At 43.2% G+C, this 17,331-nt stretch overlaps 1 protein-coding gene across 1 annotated transcript in view; it reads right to left on the bottom strand.

Moving 5' to 3' along the window:
* The window catches only part of PLCH2 (phospholipase C eta 2), a 256,194-nt gene that overhangs the window by 14,625 nt on the left and 224,238 nt on the right, over nt 1-17,331 (bottom strand). The window contains exons 10-14 of the mRNA XM_044668648.1: nt 9,514-9,536; nt 6,382-6,474; nt 3,483-3,565; nt 3,202-3,299; nt 1,411-1,593 (exon numbers count right to left, since the gene is read on the bottom strand). Coding sequence (XP_044524583.1) covers nt 1,411-1,593; nt 3,202-3,299; nt 3,483-3,565; nt 6,382-6,474; nt 9,514-9,536 — 480 coding nt within the window. The remainder of the gene's footprint in view (nt 1-1,410; nt 1,594-3,201; nt 3,300-3,482; nt 3,566-6,381; nt 6,475-9,513; nt 9,537-17,331) is intronic.

Here is a 17,331-nt window from a genome sequence, read left to right as displayed (position 1 = left end):
ATGTTCCGGGAACAAATCCAAGTGCTTTACACATTTTATCACATGTTTAATCTTCAAACAACCTTGGAAGATAGGTGTTTTTATTATATCCATCTTTCAGCTGAGGAAACTGAGGCAGACAGAGGTTAAGAGTCTTCCCTAGGGTCACACCGATAGTAAACATCTGAGACTGGATTCAAACTCAAGGCCTTTGACTCCAAATCCATCTACCAAGATTCTTTGCATGATTTATTCCACTAGAGTTGTTCTGAGACTATAGCAATGCAGATTACAAATGAGGGTACGAGTGTGTGAGCTCTTATGTGTCTAGCATGATGTTAGAAGCCTTGGAGGAGACAAAGAATTAGAGATCATGGTCCTGCCCCATAGGCAGCTCATATTCTAGTGGGGAAGATAAGAAACATACACAAACATGTGGCAACAACTGGCATGAAGTCATATGAGATTCCGGGCTGAGTTTTGGTGCTGTAGACTTAAGGACTGAAGGAAAGGTTTGGAGAAGAGACATATCTTCAGTGGAGGAATGGTCAGGGGAGAGGAGAGGCTTCTGAGGGAAGATGGCCCCATGGTTTGAAGTGAAGGGTGAATGGGATTAGGGAAAGGCAATCGTGTTCTTAGCTCTGCCAACTGGGGCCAAAGGAAAGACCACACATTGTAGTCTACTCATTTTTAAGTCATACTCTACCCATTGTGACCCTATTTGGGGTTTTCTTGGCAGAGATACTGGAGTGGTTTGCCATTTCCTTCTCCAGTTCATTTTATAGATGAGGAAATTGAGACAAACTGGGTAAAGTGGTTCATAGCTAGGAAGTGTCTAAGGACAGATTTGAATTCAGATTTTCCTGACTCCAGGATGGATGCTCTATCTATTGTACCACTGAGCTGCCCCAGGAGAGAGTATGAAAGACAGCAAAGAGAATAGAGGATGTGTGCTGGGGAACAGCAAGAAATGAGAGGAGGACAAAACAATTTGTATTTCTTAAATATTATCACACCCTGATTGACACAAGACAAGCGTGTATACCAGCAGAGGTCATCTCTCCCCTCTCAGATCTTAAGCACTCTGAAAGTAGATATTCTCGATTACCCATCTCGGTATCCTCTCCAATACCTAGACACAGACTTGGCCCATAAATACAGGGTTCTCAATAGATATTGAGCGGATGAGTGAATTTATGTGTCTTTTGAGCTCCAAATTACATGATCTGGACTTTATCCCTCGGGGAATAGGAAGCCACTGCAGGTTTTTGAGCAAGGGAGATGCTCTCAGCTAAAAATATTTGGACATCTTCAAGGTTTTGACTCCAGATAGTCTTAGCAATCTTCTTTTTCAACTTCCTCCCATCTTTCTCTAGGACATCCTTCCCCCAGGCTTCTGCTCCCCCAGACTGGTTCTGTCTATCCACCTACCCATCTGACATCCAGCATTCCAGAAGGGCTGGGGGTTGTAGTTACTTGAGTCCACACGGTATGAGGATGGGTAGATGCGGGAGAGTTGATGCTGGTTGAAACGCAGATAATGGGCCGGCTTCTGTTGTAGAATCTGGTGGGCCTTGGTTTCACTAAAGGATGATACTTGCCAACTAGAGGAGACTAGAATTAGAACCAACCGAAGGTTAAGTCAGTTGAATTCATACCTGACACTCAACTCAACTGCAAAGTACTAGGCACAATTTGGAACATAATAATTGCTTATATTTATGCTGCTGCTGCTGCTGCTGCTGATCACACAGTATAGACTCAGCCACTAACTTGCTGTGTCACTTTGGGTGAGTTACTTAAACTCTCTGGACTTCATTTTCATAAAAAGATGATGAGATTGGACTTTGTTGTTCAGTTTTGCTTCTAAGATGGAAGATAAGGGTTTAAAAAAAAGGAAGGGGGGAAGCTGGGTAGTTCAGTGGATTGAAAGTCAGGCCTAGAGAACAGGAGGTCCTGGGTTTAAATCTGACCTCAGATATTTCCTAGCTGTGTGACCCTGGGCAAGTCACTTAACCTCCATTGACTTTCTGTTCTTCTGCCTTGGAACAATACATGGAATCAATTCTAAGACAGAAGGTAAGGGTTTAAAAAAAAGGAAGAGCAATTGGGGTTAAGTGAAGTACCCAGGGTCACCCAAGTAGCAAATGTTTAAAGCCAGATTTGAACCACTATGATCATCTTGTTCCCTGGCCCTCCAAAGACTAGAAGCAGCCTAGGAGGAGAAAAATAACTGAAACAGCATGAGAGTTTTCCATCTATCTGCCAGAGAGGAAGGAGAGAGAAAGATGATTCCCTTAGAGCCCTGAACAAAAATTGGCTTCTGTAGTAATATGCCTGAGCCAGAGAGAGAGAGCATTGAACTCTGTTCATTATAAATGATAAAAGTGAATGATACATTTTGAGAAGTTTGATTTAAATGGTCTTAATTAAATTTTAAAAGTGATCATTTTTTAAGAGTTTGGGATTTAAGAAGACATCAGTGTCAAGTCATCTGGAAATTGATTTGTGAGCAACAGCTAATAATGCTTGTCTCTCTGTTGCTTCTCTCTCTCTCTCTCTCTCTCTCTCTCTCTCTCTCTCTCTCTCCCTTACCTCCATCTTAGAATCAACATTTTGTATTGATTCCAAGGCAGAATTTCCCAGGGTCACACAGCTAGGCAGTGTTGGAGTTGGGAGGACCTGGGTTCAAATCTGGATTTCCTTCAACCCAGGAGAAGCCAAGATTTGAGGCAGATGTTGAGAAAAAAAAATCTCCATGGGCCAGAAACACAATTATAATGACCATGGGGTGGAATGAAGGATCTGGAAGAATCCCAAACCCACCTCCCAAGAAAAATTCTCACCAAGAGATACCAGGTTTTGTGCTAACTACTAACTGTGACACCCATAAATGACTCAGTTCTATATCACTCTAAAGTTCACAAAGATCTTTCCATGTGTAGGTCCCTCCCTTCTTTCCCTCATCACCCAACATGTGCAGCTCCCTTTCCTCCTTCCTTTGTAGCTCCTTCCTCCTTCCTCCCCTGAATCTCCCTCACCCCTATAGCTCCCTCCCATCCATGTGCAACTCTCCCCCTCTCCCTCTCATCACCCTACATATTTGCTCTTTCTCCTCCTCCCCCTGCAGCTCTCTCCAGTCCCCCTGTACCTTCCCGATCCTGCAGCTCCCTCCCTTCCTCCCATCCCCTCATCCCGATCTGGGGGGCTGTCCCTACTTACCCTCTGTTTCCACATCATGGATGCCGACAGACTTGGTGTATTTCACCAGGTCAGAGAGAGCCCTGGACAGTTTCATGGTCTTCTTCTGCCGGTTTACCCTACAGGAACCAAGCAATGGCAGAAGAACCAGCACCCTGGTCAGCTCCCAAAAGGGCACCTCTCACCACTTCCACCTTCCAGCTCTGGATCTAAGCTCTAATAATCTCTGGGATGTGCTTAGATGCTGGACTCCATCCACCATGCCCTGCACCCTTCCCTCTCCTGGTCACAAGGTAACTAACCCTTTGCTTTGGCTTCCTTGAGAATCCAAATCATCATCCCCTTCTTCTAAGCTGGAAGTCTTCTTTAATTTGCTGCCCTTTTTCTGCATAGAGAGGAGAGAGACCTGATGTTAGCCAGCCATGGAAAGTCTGCATTTATACAGCAGTGGAAAGAGCACTTGATTTAACAGAGGATATGAGTTCAAATCCAGGCTCCTCCACTTACTACCTGTGTGACCTCAAGAGAATCACTTCACCTCTGTAGAACTACTTTCTCATCTGTAAAATCAAGGGGTAAGACTCAACTTTTCCCTTCTAGTCCTCAATCTATGATGCTCTGCAATCAGTTAAGCATATGTGCACTGATTGTGAGAAGCCTAAGGAAGTGATAGGGAGATGGCACACAGACCAAGCCTTGAAGGAAGCTTTGAGGCAGAGAGAGATCAGAGAGCTACCATCCTCAGTTCCCTTTGGGGCAAGAAAGTCCTGTCCCAATGAAGCCACCACTTGGACGAGTCTTAGGCTTCCATCTACAAATGATGCTTCTATCCCATCTCTCTCTTCTCCTGCCACTTTTCATTGCATCAGAGCCTGCCTGTCCCTTTACCCCATCATTTCTTCTGTCTATGCCCCATCGCCTGGCTCAACCGTGGCCTTTGGTTCCCTCTAATGTGGGTACTCCTGGCCCTGAGCCCTGGCAAAGGATGTGTATGAGGTTACTAGGGAAGGAGGGCTCTGGAAAAGGCACCAATCTTAGCACCTAGTGCTGGAGCCGGACCCCCAGCTCCTGAACCCTGCCCAGGGAATCTGCTAAGATAAAATGATTATTCCTGATGAGACCTTGGCTTCTTCTCTCTTCCACTTTTCCCAGGAGGAGGCCGTAACAGGACCTCACATTTCTAGAGCACGTTAGAGAAGGCAAAGAGAGGCACTGAAACATGACAAATAGAGAGAGTTCTAGACTTGGAATCAAGAGACTTGGGTGCAAATTATGTTTAAAGCTGTGTAACAAGGGGTATGGGGACAAATTGTTTCCCCTGATTGGATACATGGTTCTTGAGAGCTTTGCTTTTGTCTAAGAACCCCCAGTACCTATTATAATACCTGACACAAGTAGGTGCTTTTGTCTATGAATCTCCAAAGCTTAGTACAGTACTTGGCACACAGTATGTGTATTTGTCTATGTATCCCCAATATCTAGTATAGTACCTGACACATGGCAATGAACCCACAATACTGAGTATAATACCTGACACACAGTGTATGTTTTGTCTATGTATCCCCAAAATCTAGTATAATACCTGACAAAGAGTAGGTGTTTTGTATATCCATCCTCAATACCTAGTATAATACTTGGCACACAGTAGGTGCTTTCCCTAGAAATTATCTGGCACACAGTAGGTGCTTCTATCTATGTATCCCCAATATTTAGTATAGTACCTACTATACAGTAGGTACATTTGTCTCTATACTTCCAATCCCTAGTATAGTACCTGGCATGCAGAAGGTGCTTTTGTCAATGTATTCCCAATACCTATTACAATACTTGGCACAAAGTAGGTGCTTTTGTCTATGTGTTTCCAATATCTAGTATAGTACCTGGCACACAGTAAGTGCTTAATAATTGTTCATGGATTGATTGATTGATTGATGCAATTGAAACCTGAAGTAGTCAATAAATATTAGTCAAACTCCTACTGGGTGCCAGGTACCTCTCTGAGCCTCAGTTTCCTGAAAAGCAACTTCTACTAAAACCTTAACACACTACAGGAATTTACAGAAATTCACATTTCCATTGTGCTTTAAGGTTTTGTAAAGTACTTTCATTGTAATGATCACATGTAATGACCAAAATATTTTCACCCCCAATTAAGAGATAAGCAAACTGAGGATTAGAGAGGTACCTGGCACACAGTAGGAACTTGATAAATATTTATTGACTGACTGCAGTGGAAAATGCATCAATCAGCCTGTAAGCATTTATTAAGCACCTACTAGATGCCAAGCACTACACTAGGTACCAGGACTACAAAGACAAAAACAAAGCCTTCAAAGACTTAAATTCTATCAGGGGGTTGTTGTGGGAATCAAATGAGATAATATTTGCAGATGCATTGAAGGTCTTAAATGTCTCTATAAATGCTAGTTATTCTTACTATGTAAAATAATAAAAAATAAAATAATAAACTAATTTTAATCTTTAGATTGAATTATATATTAACATGAAAACATAATGCAGAAATAGAATTTATATTTATAGAATATAGATAACAATATAATATACAATATGGATTATATATAATTATGAACTATTGTTAACATTATTGCTATAATAGTAATATTTTCCTTCCCTCCCAGGATTATTGGGAGGATCAAAGGATATAAATTTAGAGTCAGAAGGGCCCTTTTGGATCATTTTGTCTAACTCCCTCATTTTAATTCTTTTTTTTTTTTAAACCCTTGTACTTCGGTGTATTGTCTCATAGGTGGAAGATTGGTAAGGGTGGGCAATGGGGGTCAAGTGACTTGCCCAGGGTCACACAGCTGGGAAGTGTCTGAGGCCGGGTTTGAACGTAGGACCTCCCGTCTCTAGGCCTGACTCTCACTCCACTGAGCTACCCAGCTGCCCCCTCCCTCATTTTAAAGATGAGGAAACCAACGTGTAGAAACCAAGGCAGTGTGACTGCCCAGAGGCACATTGGCAGTAAGGAAGAGAGCTGGGATTTGAATCCGCTGTCCCTGATCCCCAATCTAGCTTTCAAATAAAAGAAAAAATGCTGTGTTTTGTACTCTGTCAAATATTAGAGAAATGGTGATTTTTAGGGGCATTTCACTGATTTTTTTTTCAGGCACATGACCGGCTTATGATTCTGACTGCTCCATTGGAACCTCAAGGACCAGCCTGAGGTCCCAGACTGACCTTGCGTTTGGAGAAGCTACTCATTAGCAGTCGACTGTTTCGCTTGCTGCCACTCAGGTCTTCCCCGGATTCCACCTCTTCTTCAGCTTTGTTCTGATAAATAAATAAATAAAGAGAGAGAGAGAGAGAGAGAGAGAGAGAGAGAGAGAGAGAGAGAGAGAGAGAGAGAACAATGTTAATAATAATAACTAAATAAAATACTTTAAGGTTTGCAATGAACTATATATATATTATCTCATTTGATCCTCAAAACAACCCTGCAAAGGGGGTAATATCATTACCACCATTTTACAGAGGAGGAAACAGGCAAAAAGAGGTGAGATGACTTGACCAGAGTCACGCAGCTATTAAGTTACTGAGGCAGAATTTGAACTCAGCTCTTCCTGACTCGAAGTCTTTTGTTCTATCCAGTTTATCACCTAGTTGTCTTGCAGAATCAAAGAATCTCAGAGCTGACAGGAGCTTGGCAGTCAATGCTTAGCATAGTATCTAGCACAACAATCAATCCGACAAGCATTTCTTAAGCCCCTACTATATTCTAGGTCTCTAGAAGGTGCCAACCTGATTGGTGGAAAGCTTCCTCATCTGAGAGTAACTTAGATAAGTGAAATCATAGGTCCATATTCATTATCTATTCTTATGTACCAGGTATACCATAAGTATTTAATACTTTGCTGGATTTTTTTCCTTCCTACTATTTTCCTTTCTTAAAATAAAAAACAAATAAATGATAGATTTCTGGAAGAAGGCAAAGGAGGGATTCAGGGGGATACTTAGGCTGGGTAAAAACAAAATACAGCAATAAAGAGGGAGCTAGGTGGTTAGAGTAATGGGTGTGGAATTAAGAAGTTCTGAATTTAGACACTTAATAGTTGTGTGACCCTGGGCAAGTCACTTCATCCTGTCTGCCTCAATTTCCTCCTCTGTAAAGGGAGCTGGAGAAGGAAATGGCAAGTCTCTCCAGTATCTTTGCCAAGAAAACACTAACCGAAATCACAAAGAGTTGGCAAAGACTGAAAAAAACATTTGAACAACAAAAACAACAAATAGCAATAAGATAAATTTCAAAATAAATGTCTAATGAATTGTTGATTGAACTGATTGGCCCTTTGCCTGATACAAAGGACAACTGACTGAATGCTGCCTGGCCAGGCCATAGAAGGGAGCCCTAACAATTTCAACAAGGCCCTGAAGGAAGTACAAACTATTCAGCACTTATTCTTCTGAGCTCAAGCTGAGCTTGACCCAGGGCTGGCCCAGAGAAACTTGTTGTGTTTACCAAAGCCCTAATTAAACTGAAATCAATAAGTTGAGGGAGAAGCATGAAGAGAGAGGGGAGAGAGGAGGAATGAGGAGAGAGGAGAAAAAAAGGAGGAAAGTGGAAAGAAAAGAAAGGAGAAGAGAGAAAAGGAGAGAGGATAGAAAAAGGAGGGAGGAAGGAAAAGGAGAGAGGAAATGGGAGAGAAAAAAGAAAGGAGGGAAAGAAGGAAGGAGAGCAGAGGAAAGAGAGAAGAGGGAAGAATGAAAGGAGGAGGGGGAGGAAGATAAGAGGAAAGAGGTGGGAAGGATGAGGGAGGAAGGAGGATGAGGATGAAGAAGGAAGAAGGGAAGAAGAAGAGGAAGGAAGAAACAAGAAGGGAAGATTGAGGAGAGAGGGAAGAGGGAGGAGGAAGAGGAAAAGATAGAAGGAAAGAAAGAAGAAAGAGGAGATAGCCTAGAAGATATAGGAGGGAGGAAGGAGAGGAAAGGATGAAGCAGAGACAGACTCATAATGGTTTGTTGTAAGGAGGAGGGTCTCTACTACAGCCAGATTCGGTGAAAAGAGCCCTGCATGGATCTAGAGTCAGAGAACTTGGGTTCTAATCCTGAGTCCAGCACTTTGTGATGTTAGGGAAATTACCTCTCATATTTGAGGCTCCTTTTCTTTACCTATAAAATGCAAGAGTCAGCCTAAAGTAGGTACTCTTAACTTTCTCTGTGTCCTGGCCCCCTTGAGAGCGTCTGATGAATCCCATGGACCCCTTCTCAAAATCATATTTTAAAATTCACAAAATAAAATACATACAATTAAAAAATGAATAGTTTCTAATAAATATTCTTATTTAAAAAGTCCAAATTGTTGGACTCCAAAGAGGCAGCTATGTGGCTTAGTGGATAGAGGTGCTGGGCCTAGAATGAGGAAGACCTGAGTTTGAATTTGACCTCAGACTCTTCCTTGCTGTGTGACCCTGGACAAGTCATTTAACCCCTGTTGGCTAGTCCTTATTGCTCTTCTGCCTTGGAATCCATACTTAGTATTGATTCCAAGATGGAAGTTAAGGATTAAAAAAAAAACAAACAGAACCTCTACCCTAGATAATTTTCCTGGTCCTTTCCAGCTCTAATGGCTCCTATCCATAAAGCCTGTCCTAGGCACCACGAGGGAGGATGCAGAAGAAGAGGTAGTCAGTTCTTTCAAGGATACCATTTGATGAAGGCAATACACACACACACACACACACACACACACACACACATCCTTCAATAAGGGGAAATAAACAAAGAAAGTCCATGGGAGTTGAGTGGTTAGAGTGAGATGAGGTTTAATCAAAGAAAGCTTCCTGGAGAAGGAATATCTTTTTCTTTTCTCCCCCCCTTTTTAAACCCTTACTTTCTGTCTTAGAATCAACACAATGTAAGATCTAGGCAATGGGGGTTAAGTGACTTGCCTGGGGTCACCCATCTAGGAAGTATCTGAAGTCAGATTTGAATCCAGGACCTGGCTCTCTATTCACTGAGACACCTAGCTGCCCCATTGAGGGTTCTTCAAGGAGGTTTCTCTTTAATCCCCTCAATGGACATTGGTGGCTATGACAGGTAGAAAAAAAAGTCCTATGGTTCATTCCAGCTTAAAGAGAAGAAGGTCATGGAAAATGGCATCCATGGGCAAGATAAGAGCCAGAGTGCTCTACTGATAGAAAACTTCAAAGTTCTCAAAAGATTTAAAGTACTTTCCTAACCAGGGCACGATAGCATGAGATTAGTACCTTCTTAGTCTTCTCTTTTCCTGTCAGAGTAGTGGGGAGTACCCTTGCCTTGGAGTGGGAGAACTTGGGTTTAAATCTTGTCTCAATCCCTTACTCACTGGGGGACCCTTCCCCTTTTGGCTTCTTCCTCTGAAAAATGATGTAGTGAGCCTGGGTGTCTTGGAGGCTCTTTCCAGCTCAAAATTTCTGATCTTAGAATCTTGTATCTCACATATCAGATGAGCCCAGAGGAAGAGCAGAGCCCACCCCTGCTCTGACCACAGCATCCTTCCCTCTCCCTTCTCCCCAAGGAGCTGTCTAAACTTTGCCCTGCTCAATTCTCTACCACACAGAGCTCCAGCTTGCGAGGAAGCCAGCCAGAGCTTGGGAAGGGGTGTGTGTGTGTGTGTGTGTGTGTGTACACTGCCAGCCTCCGTGGGCAGCACTGCCGCCTTATAAACCACAGTTATTAAAAGATTAAATTACCCACAGAATCCAGGCCTGTTTAGGGACAGGCTTGAATATTAACAGAGTCTCATTCCAGAACAAAGCCTGCCTGCCTGTTTCCTATTCCAAGAAGCGAAGTCACCTGCTAGGGCTTCCTGTCATCCCAGAGGCTCCCAGTCTTTGCCTTCATTCCAGCCTTCCCACCCCCTGCGGCCCCCACAGAAAAGCAGGAGGTGGGAGAGAACAGGGAAATCTTGGCTTTGTTAACAAGGCTGCTCACCTGGCAGCCTCCTTAACAGGGTGGAAACTGGGGCCCTTCCTAAACAGTTGATGTAGGCGGCTAATCAAATCTTCCTTTCTGATAGCTAAACCTCTCCTCTCCCTGGGTTCCGATTTCTGGTTCCTAAGGCTGCTTCCAGCTGAGCTCCTTTCCAGTGGTGGGAGGGCTACTCACTAGAAGGCAGACTAGCCCCAGGAAAACTTTATTAAGGGATTTTCTTTTCTTTCTTTTTCCTTTCTTTCCTTTCCTTTCCTTTCCTTTCCTTTTCCCTTTCCTTTCCTTTCCTTTTCCATATCTTCCATCTTAGAATCAATACTGTGATTTGATTTCAAAGCAGAAGAATGATAAGGGCTAGGAAATGGGGGTTAAGTGACTTGACCAGGGTCCCTCAGCAAGGAAATGTTTGAGGTTGGATTTGAACCCAGGACCTCCTGGCTTTCAATCCACTGAGCAACCTACGTGCCCCTATTAAGGGTTTTTCAAGGAGATTTCTCTTTAATCCTCTCAATGGGCATCAGTGGCAAGGGAAAGAATTTCTCCTGGTGAATTAGCGTCCTGCAGACCACACAATAAGGGCTGGGAGTCAAGGTGAGGCATGGGATGAGGGCCACGGAGAGAACTCATGTGCACGGGCACCATTTCCTTTAATTCTCATAGGTGCACCCGTGTACAAACCCTTTGGCTGCATACATACAGATGCATCCATCCTAGGGCTCATTCTTACACACGTCTTTCCTCCATCTCCCTCTTGGTACCATTCAAGAGCTCAGTCATCTGGACGATTCTCCACCTGTGTGTGTATTCACACACATCCATCCATTGCCATGTAGCATGGATGTGTCTTATTTCTGATGTCTTATTTCCATATCAGTGCACAGAGTCACACATGCATCTCCCAAGTGCAGACATATTCGTGAACATCAGTCCATTGGTTTCTATTCACACCTCACACTTTCCTGCCTACACATGTGGACATACCCACACAGACTGAGTTACTGCCCCAACCAGTTCCAACATGCACACACATACACACTCACTCAACCTCGCACACATACACTTTGTTTCTGTCTGTCTCTCTTTGTCTCTGTTTCTCTGTCTCTTTATCTATTTTTCTTTTTTTTTTAATTTTTTTTTAAACCCTTAACTTCTGTGTATTGACTTATAGGTGGAAGAGTGGCAAGGGTAGGCAATGGGGGTCAAGTGACTTGCCCAGGGTCACACAGCTGGGAAGTGTCTGAGGCCGGATTTGAACCTAGGACCTCCCGTCTCTAGGCCTGGCTCTCAATCCACTGAGTTACCCAGCTGCCCCCTCTTTATCTATTTTTCTGTTTCTGTTTCTGTCTCTGTTTCTTTATCTCTCTCTCTGTTTCTGTTTGTATGTCTCTGTCTTTCTCTGTGTTTATTTCTCTCTGTCTGTTGGTCTTGCTTTGTCTCTGTTTCTGTCTCTCTGTCTTTCTGTCTGTTTCTGTCTCTCTTTGTCTCTCTGTTTCTGGGTCTCTCTCTTTGTGTCTGTTTCTGTTTCTCTCTCTGACTCTCTCCTTCCCTCTCCCTCTTCCTCCCACCCTCTCTTTCTCCATCTCCCCTTTTCTCTAACCCCACTCTGTTTCTGTCTCTGTTTCTGTTTTTTTTCTCTCTCTCCCTCTTCCTCTCCCTCCCCTGTCACTACACTCTCTCTGTCTCCCTCTCCCTCTGTGTCTCTCTGTGTGTATGTGTCTCTGTCTCTATCTCTCTCTGGTACCACACAAAACAGCAACGATTCTACCTAGTCACAGCTTCTCATTAGAGAGATCTTTGCTCTTGTCCAGCAGGAGCCACAGATGTTTTCTTTCTCCTTTTCTGGGCAGCTAGGTGGTGCCATAGTGCATAGAGTGCTGGCTCTGGAGTCAACAAGATTCATCTTCATGAGTTCAAATCTATCCTCCAACACTTACTAGCTAGGTGACCCTGGGCAAGTCGCTTCATCCTGTTTGCCTCAGTTTCCTCATCTGTCAAATGAGCTGGAGAAGGAAATGGCAAACCACTCCAGTATCTGTCAAGAAAACCCCAAATGGGACCCAAAGAGTTGGACACGACTGAAACAACAGAACAACAACATCGCATGCCTGGGATGGGCTTCCCCTGCTTACTTCCACCTAGGGGTGTGCCGGAGCCTGCTTGATCATAATTATTACATTTTCAGTGTGATCAATTATGCCTTGGAAACTGGCAAGGGCTCCAAAACAGGGCTTGATTTATTGTTTGGCTGATTGTCTTGGATTAGGAAAGTGAGGGAGAAAATGCTACTAATGAAGGTTAAACTTTAAGCTGTACTGTAGGCACATGACTTTTCTTTGAGAATTGGCTGTTAAACATTTACCAGAACACTCCTACTTCCTCCTCTTAAAATCCTTGTTTTCCTTCAAGACTCAGTTCAAATTCTACATCCCAGAGGGCACCTTTCCCAATTCTCCTAGCTGCTAGTGCTTTCTCCTTTTAGATTGCCATCCCTCTACTAAGAAGCACATACATAGGGCAACTAGGTAAGTGCAGTGGATAAAGCACAGGAAGACCTGAATTCAAGCTCAGCCTTTGACACTTACTGTGTGACTCTGGGCATGTCACCTAACCACATCTACTTTAGGATCCTCATTTGGAAAATTGAGATAATAATAACACAGCTACCTCCCAGGATTGTTGTGAGGCTCAAATGCGATCATAATTGAAAAGCATTTAACACAGTGCTTGGCACATACAAATGCTATATACATGATACACGCTATTATTATAAATTATAAATGCTATATAAATAATGGTTATTGTTATTATTATTATTATTATATACATAGTTTTCTCCTAGCATAGAAGATCTGTTTTTGAGAGACTGTTTCTGTCTTTCTTTTGCCTCCTTAGGGTTTAGCATGGTGCTTGGCACCTAACAAATCCTTAATAAAATAAATGTTTGTTGATTGACTGATAGGAAGTCTCACAAGTGGGTCTGACAGCCTGAGTCACATTATGAGTTTGACAATGAATCCTTTTCTCTCCCCCGGAATATGATGATAAAAGGAAAAATAATAATCATAGAATTGTTTGGGGAAGGAGTTATATGCTAGAAAAGACCTTTGAGCTCAGCTAATCTCATGTTCTCATCTTACAGAGTTAACTACAGGATTTAGAGATTCTAAGGAAGTACCTTTGAGATCCAGCCAAATTCAAGCCGCTCTCTTGGCACAGCATTCAAGTAAGGCATAGAGAGGTCAACTCACTCTGCCAAGGTCACAGGAACAGCAAGTAGAGTGCCAGATTGGAACCCAAGCCCAGGATTCTTTCCCCTACTATGCAATGACATGCAGTTAGTGCCCATGTCTCTTGAGTTCCCTTATAGACTTAGAACTGGAATGGACCTTAGTGTTCATAGAGTCCTGACCCTCTCTTTCCTTTCCTTTCCTTTTTTTCTTAATGAAACGAGAAAACAAATGCATGGGAGACTCATTGTCCTACTAATTATAAGAGTTGTTACAGAAGGTCCAACCAATGCAACCAGATCCAAGACCATCAGACCACTGGGCCTAAAACTGGGAAGGAAGACCTTAGAAGTCTTCAAGTCTAACCCTCTCATTTTACAGATGAATTGACTGAGTATCAGAGAGGTCATATGATTTGATACGATAATTTGTAAGTGGTAGAACCTAGAAGGGAACCTAGACCCTCTGACTTCAAATCTTGGAGTCATTTTCTTAGAATAGTCCAGAAAAAATGCAACTGATAACAGCTAGCTACCTGCACCATCTTAAAAAGCAGACCTCCAGATTATCCCTTCCTCTCATAACATCTGGGAGCTGAGAGCAACCTCAATATCCATCTGATTGACCACCAGCGTGGACCTGGTGTCCTTCTGATCCAACCTGTATGAGACTGACCAGATCTTTGACAAGTGGTATCTAGGTTCAATTCAATTTAATAAACATCTATAAAGGGGGTTGCTAGGTGGTACAGTAGATAGAGTGCTGGGCCTGGAGTCAGGAGGTCTTGATTTCAAATTCAGATTCATATATTCACTAGCTATGTGACCAAGGACTGGTCACTTAACCTTGTTAGTCTCAGTGTCCTTATCTACAAAAATGATCTAGAGAAGGAAATGGCCAACCACCCTAGGATCTTGGCCAAGAAAACTCCAAATAGGGTCATGGAGAGTTGGACACAACTAAAAAATCACTGAACAATAGTTCTAGAGCCCAAAACTCTGCCAAGTGCAAAGAAAGACAAAAGCATAGACTAGACAAAGACAACATACAAGGAAGTAGGTACAAACAACTTATTGCACGGAGAGCTTGCAGAATCTCTAAGGAAAGGCCCTAGCATTAAAGGAAGACCAGGGGGCAGCTGGGTGGCTCAGTAAATAGAGCCAGGTGTGGAGTTGGGAGGTCTTCAATTCAAATTTAGCCTCAGACATTTCCTAATTGTATGACCCTGGACAAGTCACTTAACCCCCATTGCCTAGCACTTATCGTTCTCTTTTGGAATTGTTTCTAAGACAGAAAGAAAGGATTAGAAACAACAACAGCCTGTTTTGCATGCCTGTTACATGCTAAGTGCTAAAGACACAAGGACAAAAATGGTGGAACCATCCTGCCCACAAGGAGCTGGAGGGATAACCTGGACATGGATAAAGTCATACAGAGTAATTTCAGGGGGTCCAGAAGTACTGACTACTTTAGGGGAAAAGGGGTTAAGTAGAGGCTTTGTTCAGGTGAACTTTGAAGGAAACTAGGGATTCAGAGAGGATGGAATATATGCTTAGAAGAAAGAATAGCCGAGAATAGGGTCATGGAGGTGCCAGATGGCGCATCAAGTTTGGGGAAGAGCAAGGACCACTTGGGTTTGGAGCCTAGAATCTGTGTGTTGGAGGAAGGTGAGGAGGAAGCCCATTCCACTCTGGGCTCACCAGCATCTAACGTAAATGGAGCTCTTGGTGCCTTTCCCCATCCATCACTCTCTATTCTGCCCTCTGGGGCCATGAAGAACAAGGCTGATCCCTCTTCTGTTTAATAGCCCTTCCTTCATTCAAAGATCACTCTCATTTCCCTCCTCCATCTCACAGGCACCACACTTGCCCTTTCTCCACCTTCCACCTCCTTTCCCCCATAGAAACACTCAAGTACACTCACCTACATCTGGTGTTTGATCCCAGTGATTACTGAGAAGTGCCAATTTAATGGGAGCTCAGTTATTGGTGGAGCAACCAGGGGAAAGGAGGGGTAGAGGAAAGGAGTGAGTTGTCATCTCTTGGGTTTACTTAAAAGGAAAAGGTAGACTATATTTACTCGGAGGCCTGAAATATTTATTTGCTGTTCTCCACACTCATTGTTCAGTGAGAGATACATTTAAGGCTTTAGTAAAGTGTTGATGAGGTGCCCAGACAGCTCAGGCTGCAGAAAAATCTGTAGAGTTCTATGAATGTAGGCATGGGGAACTCTGCCATTTACTAACCTGGGACTGCAAGCAAGGGATAGAGTACCTGACTGGTCTGAATTTTTCAGTGTCGAGAGACTCTAAGGGGAAAAATAAGGGATGATAATAATGATGGACATTTAGATACAATGTTTATTTTTAAACCCTGACCATAGAATCAATACTGTGTATTGGTTCCAATGTAGAAGGATGGTAAGGCCAATGGAGGATAGGTGACTTGCCCAGAGTCACACAGCTAGGAACTGTCTAAGGCCAAATTTGAATCTAGGATCTCCTATCTTTAGGCCTGACTCTCCGTACACTGAGCCACCTAGCTGCCCACTGGATTTTTTTAAAAACCCTTAACTTCTGTGTATTGGCTCCTAGGTGGAAGAATGGTCAGGGTGGGCAATGGGATCAAGTGACTTGCCCAGGATCACACAGCTGGGAAGTGTCTGAGGCTGGATTTGAACCTAGGACCTCCTGTCTATAGGCCTGACTCTCAATCCACTGAGCTACCCATCTGCCCCTGCCCCCTGGATTTAATTCAATTTGGGCTGCATGATAACCTCATCAGGATTTTATTTTGGTTTTGCTTTTAAGTCTAAATCTGTGCTTTCATCCATGTGTGGAAAACTCCCACCTTTGGCACATGCCAACAATCTCTTCAGTAATTTATAGTCTTAGAGGATTCCCTGGAGGCACTGAAGGGATGACTGACTTGCTCAGGACCACACCACTGGTAAATATCTGAGGCAATATTCCAATCAAACTCAGCAAAGGAAGCTTGGACAGGGTAGGTGAATTGCCCAGGGTGACTCAGCTAGAAAGTACCCAAGATGGGAATGAAACCCAGTTATCTCTGGACTCTAAAAGCAGTCCTGTGGCCACTGGTTTGCACATACATATTTGCTTATTGTCTCTCCTATTAGATTGGGAACACCCCAAAGACAAAAGCTGTCCTTTGCCTCTCTGTGCCCCAGAGCTTAGCGCAGTGCCTGGCATGGAATAATAGCTAAAGTGCTGCACATGAAGTCAGGAAGACTCATCTTTCTGAGTTCAAACCTGACCTCAGACACTTCCTACCTGAGAGACCCTGGCCAAGTTTCCCCATTTGTAAAATGGGTCGGAGAAGGAAATAGTAAACTCCAGTGTCTTTGTCAAGAAAATCCCAAATGGGGTCATGAAGAGTTGGACATGACTGAGCATATATAGAACATCAGACCTGGAGTTCAAATCCTATCTCAAATACTTTCTAACTGTATGACTCTGAGAAAATCACTTATAATCTCTTTCAGCTTCAATTTCCTCATCTGCAAAATGGAGATAATAATAATGAGATTTTACACGTGCATACAAACACAGAGTTCTTTGCATATTTTAAAACCCCATATAAAATTAGTTATACTATATAGGAAATTATACTATACAGGAAGAAACTGAAGTTCTGGAAGGGCCAGAATTTCAAACTGTGAAAGCAACTAGTTGTGGCAGTGCTTAGAGCTCTGGGCCTAGAGTCAAGAAGATCTGAGTTCAAATCTAGTCTCAGAAACTAGGTGTGACGCTAGTCAAGTCACTTTACCTCTGTCTCAGGTTCCTCAATTGAAAAATGGGAATAATAATTGCACCTACAATGAAGAGTTGTAAGAATCAAATGAGATAATATCCTCCCTCCCTCCCTCCGTCTCTGTCTCTGTCTCTGTCTCTGTCTCTCTCTCTCTCTCTCTCTCTCTCTCTTTCTCTCTCTCTCTCTTTCTCTCTCTCTCTCCCTCCCTCCCTCCCTCCCTC

Source organism: Gracilinanus agilis, chromosome 3 (assembly GCF_016433145.1).
Source record: "Gracilinanus agilis isolate LMUSP501 chromosome 3, AgileGrace, whole genome shotgun sequence".
In the NCBI taxonomy this organism is placed as follows: Eukaryota; Metazoa; Chordata; class Mammalia; order Didelphimorphia; family Didelphidae; genus Gracilinanus; species Gracilinanus agilis.
Note: the sequence above shows the minus strand (reverse complement) of the source record. Positions and strands in the feature narration are given on the sequence as shown.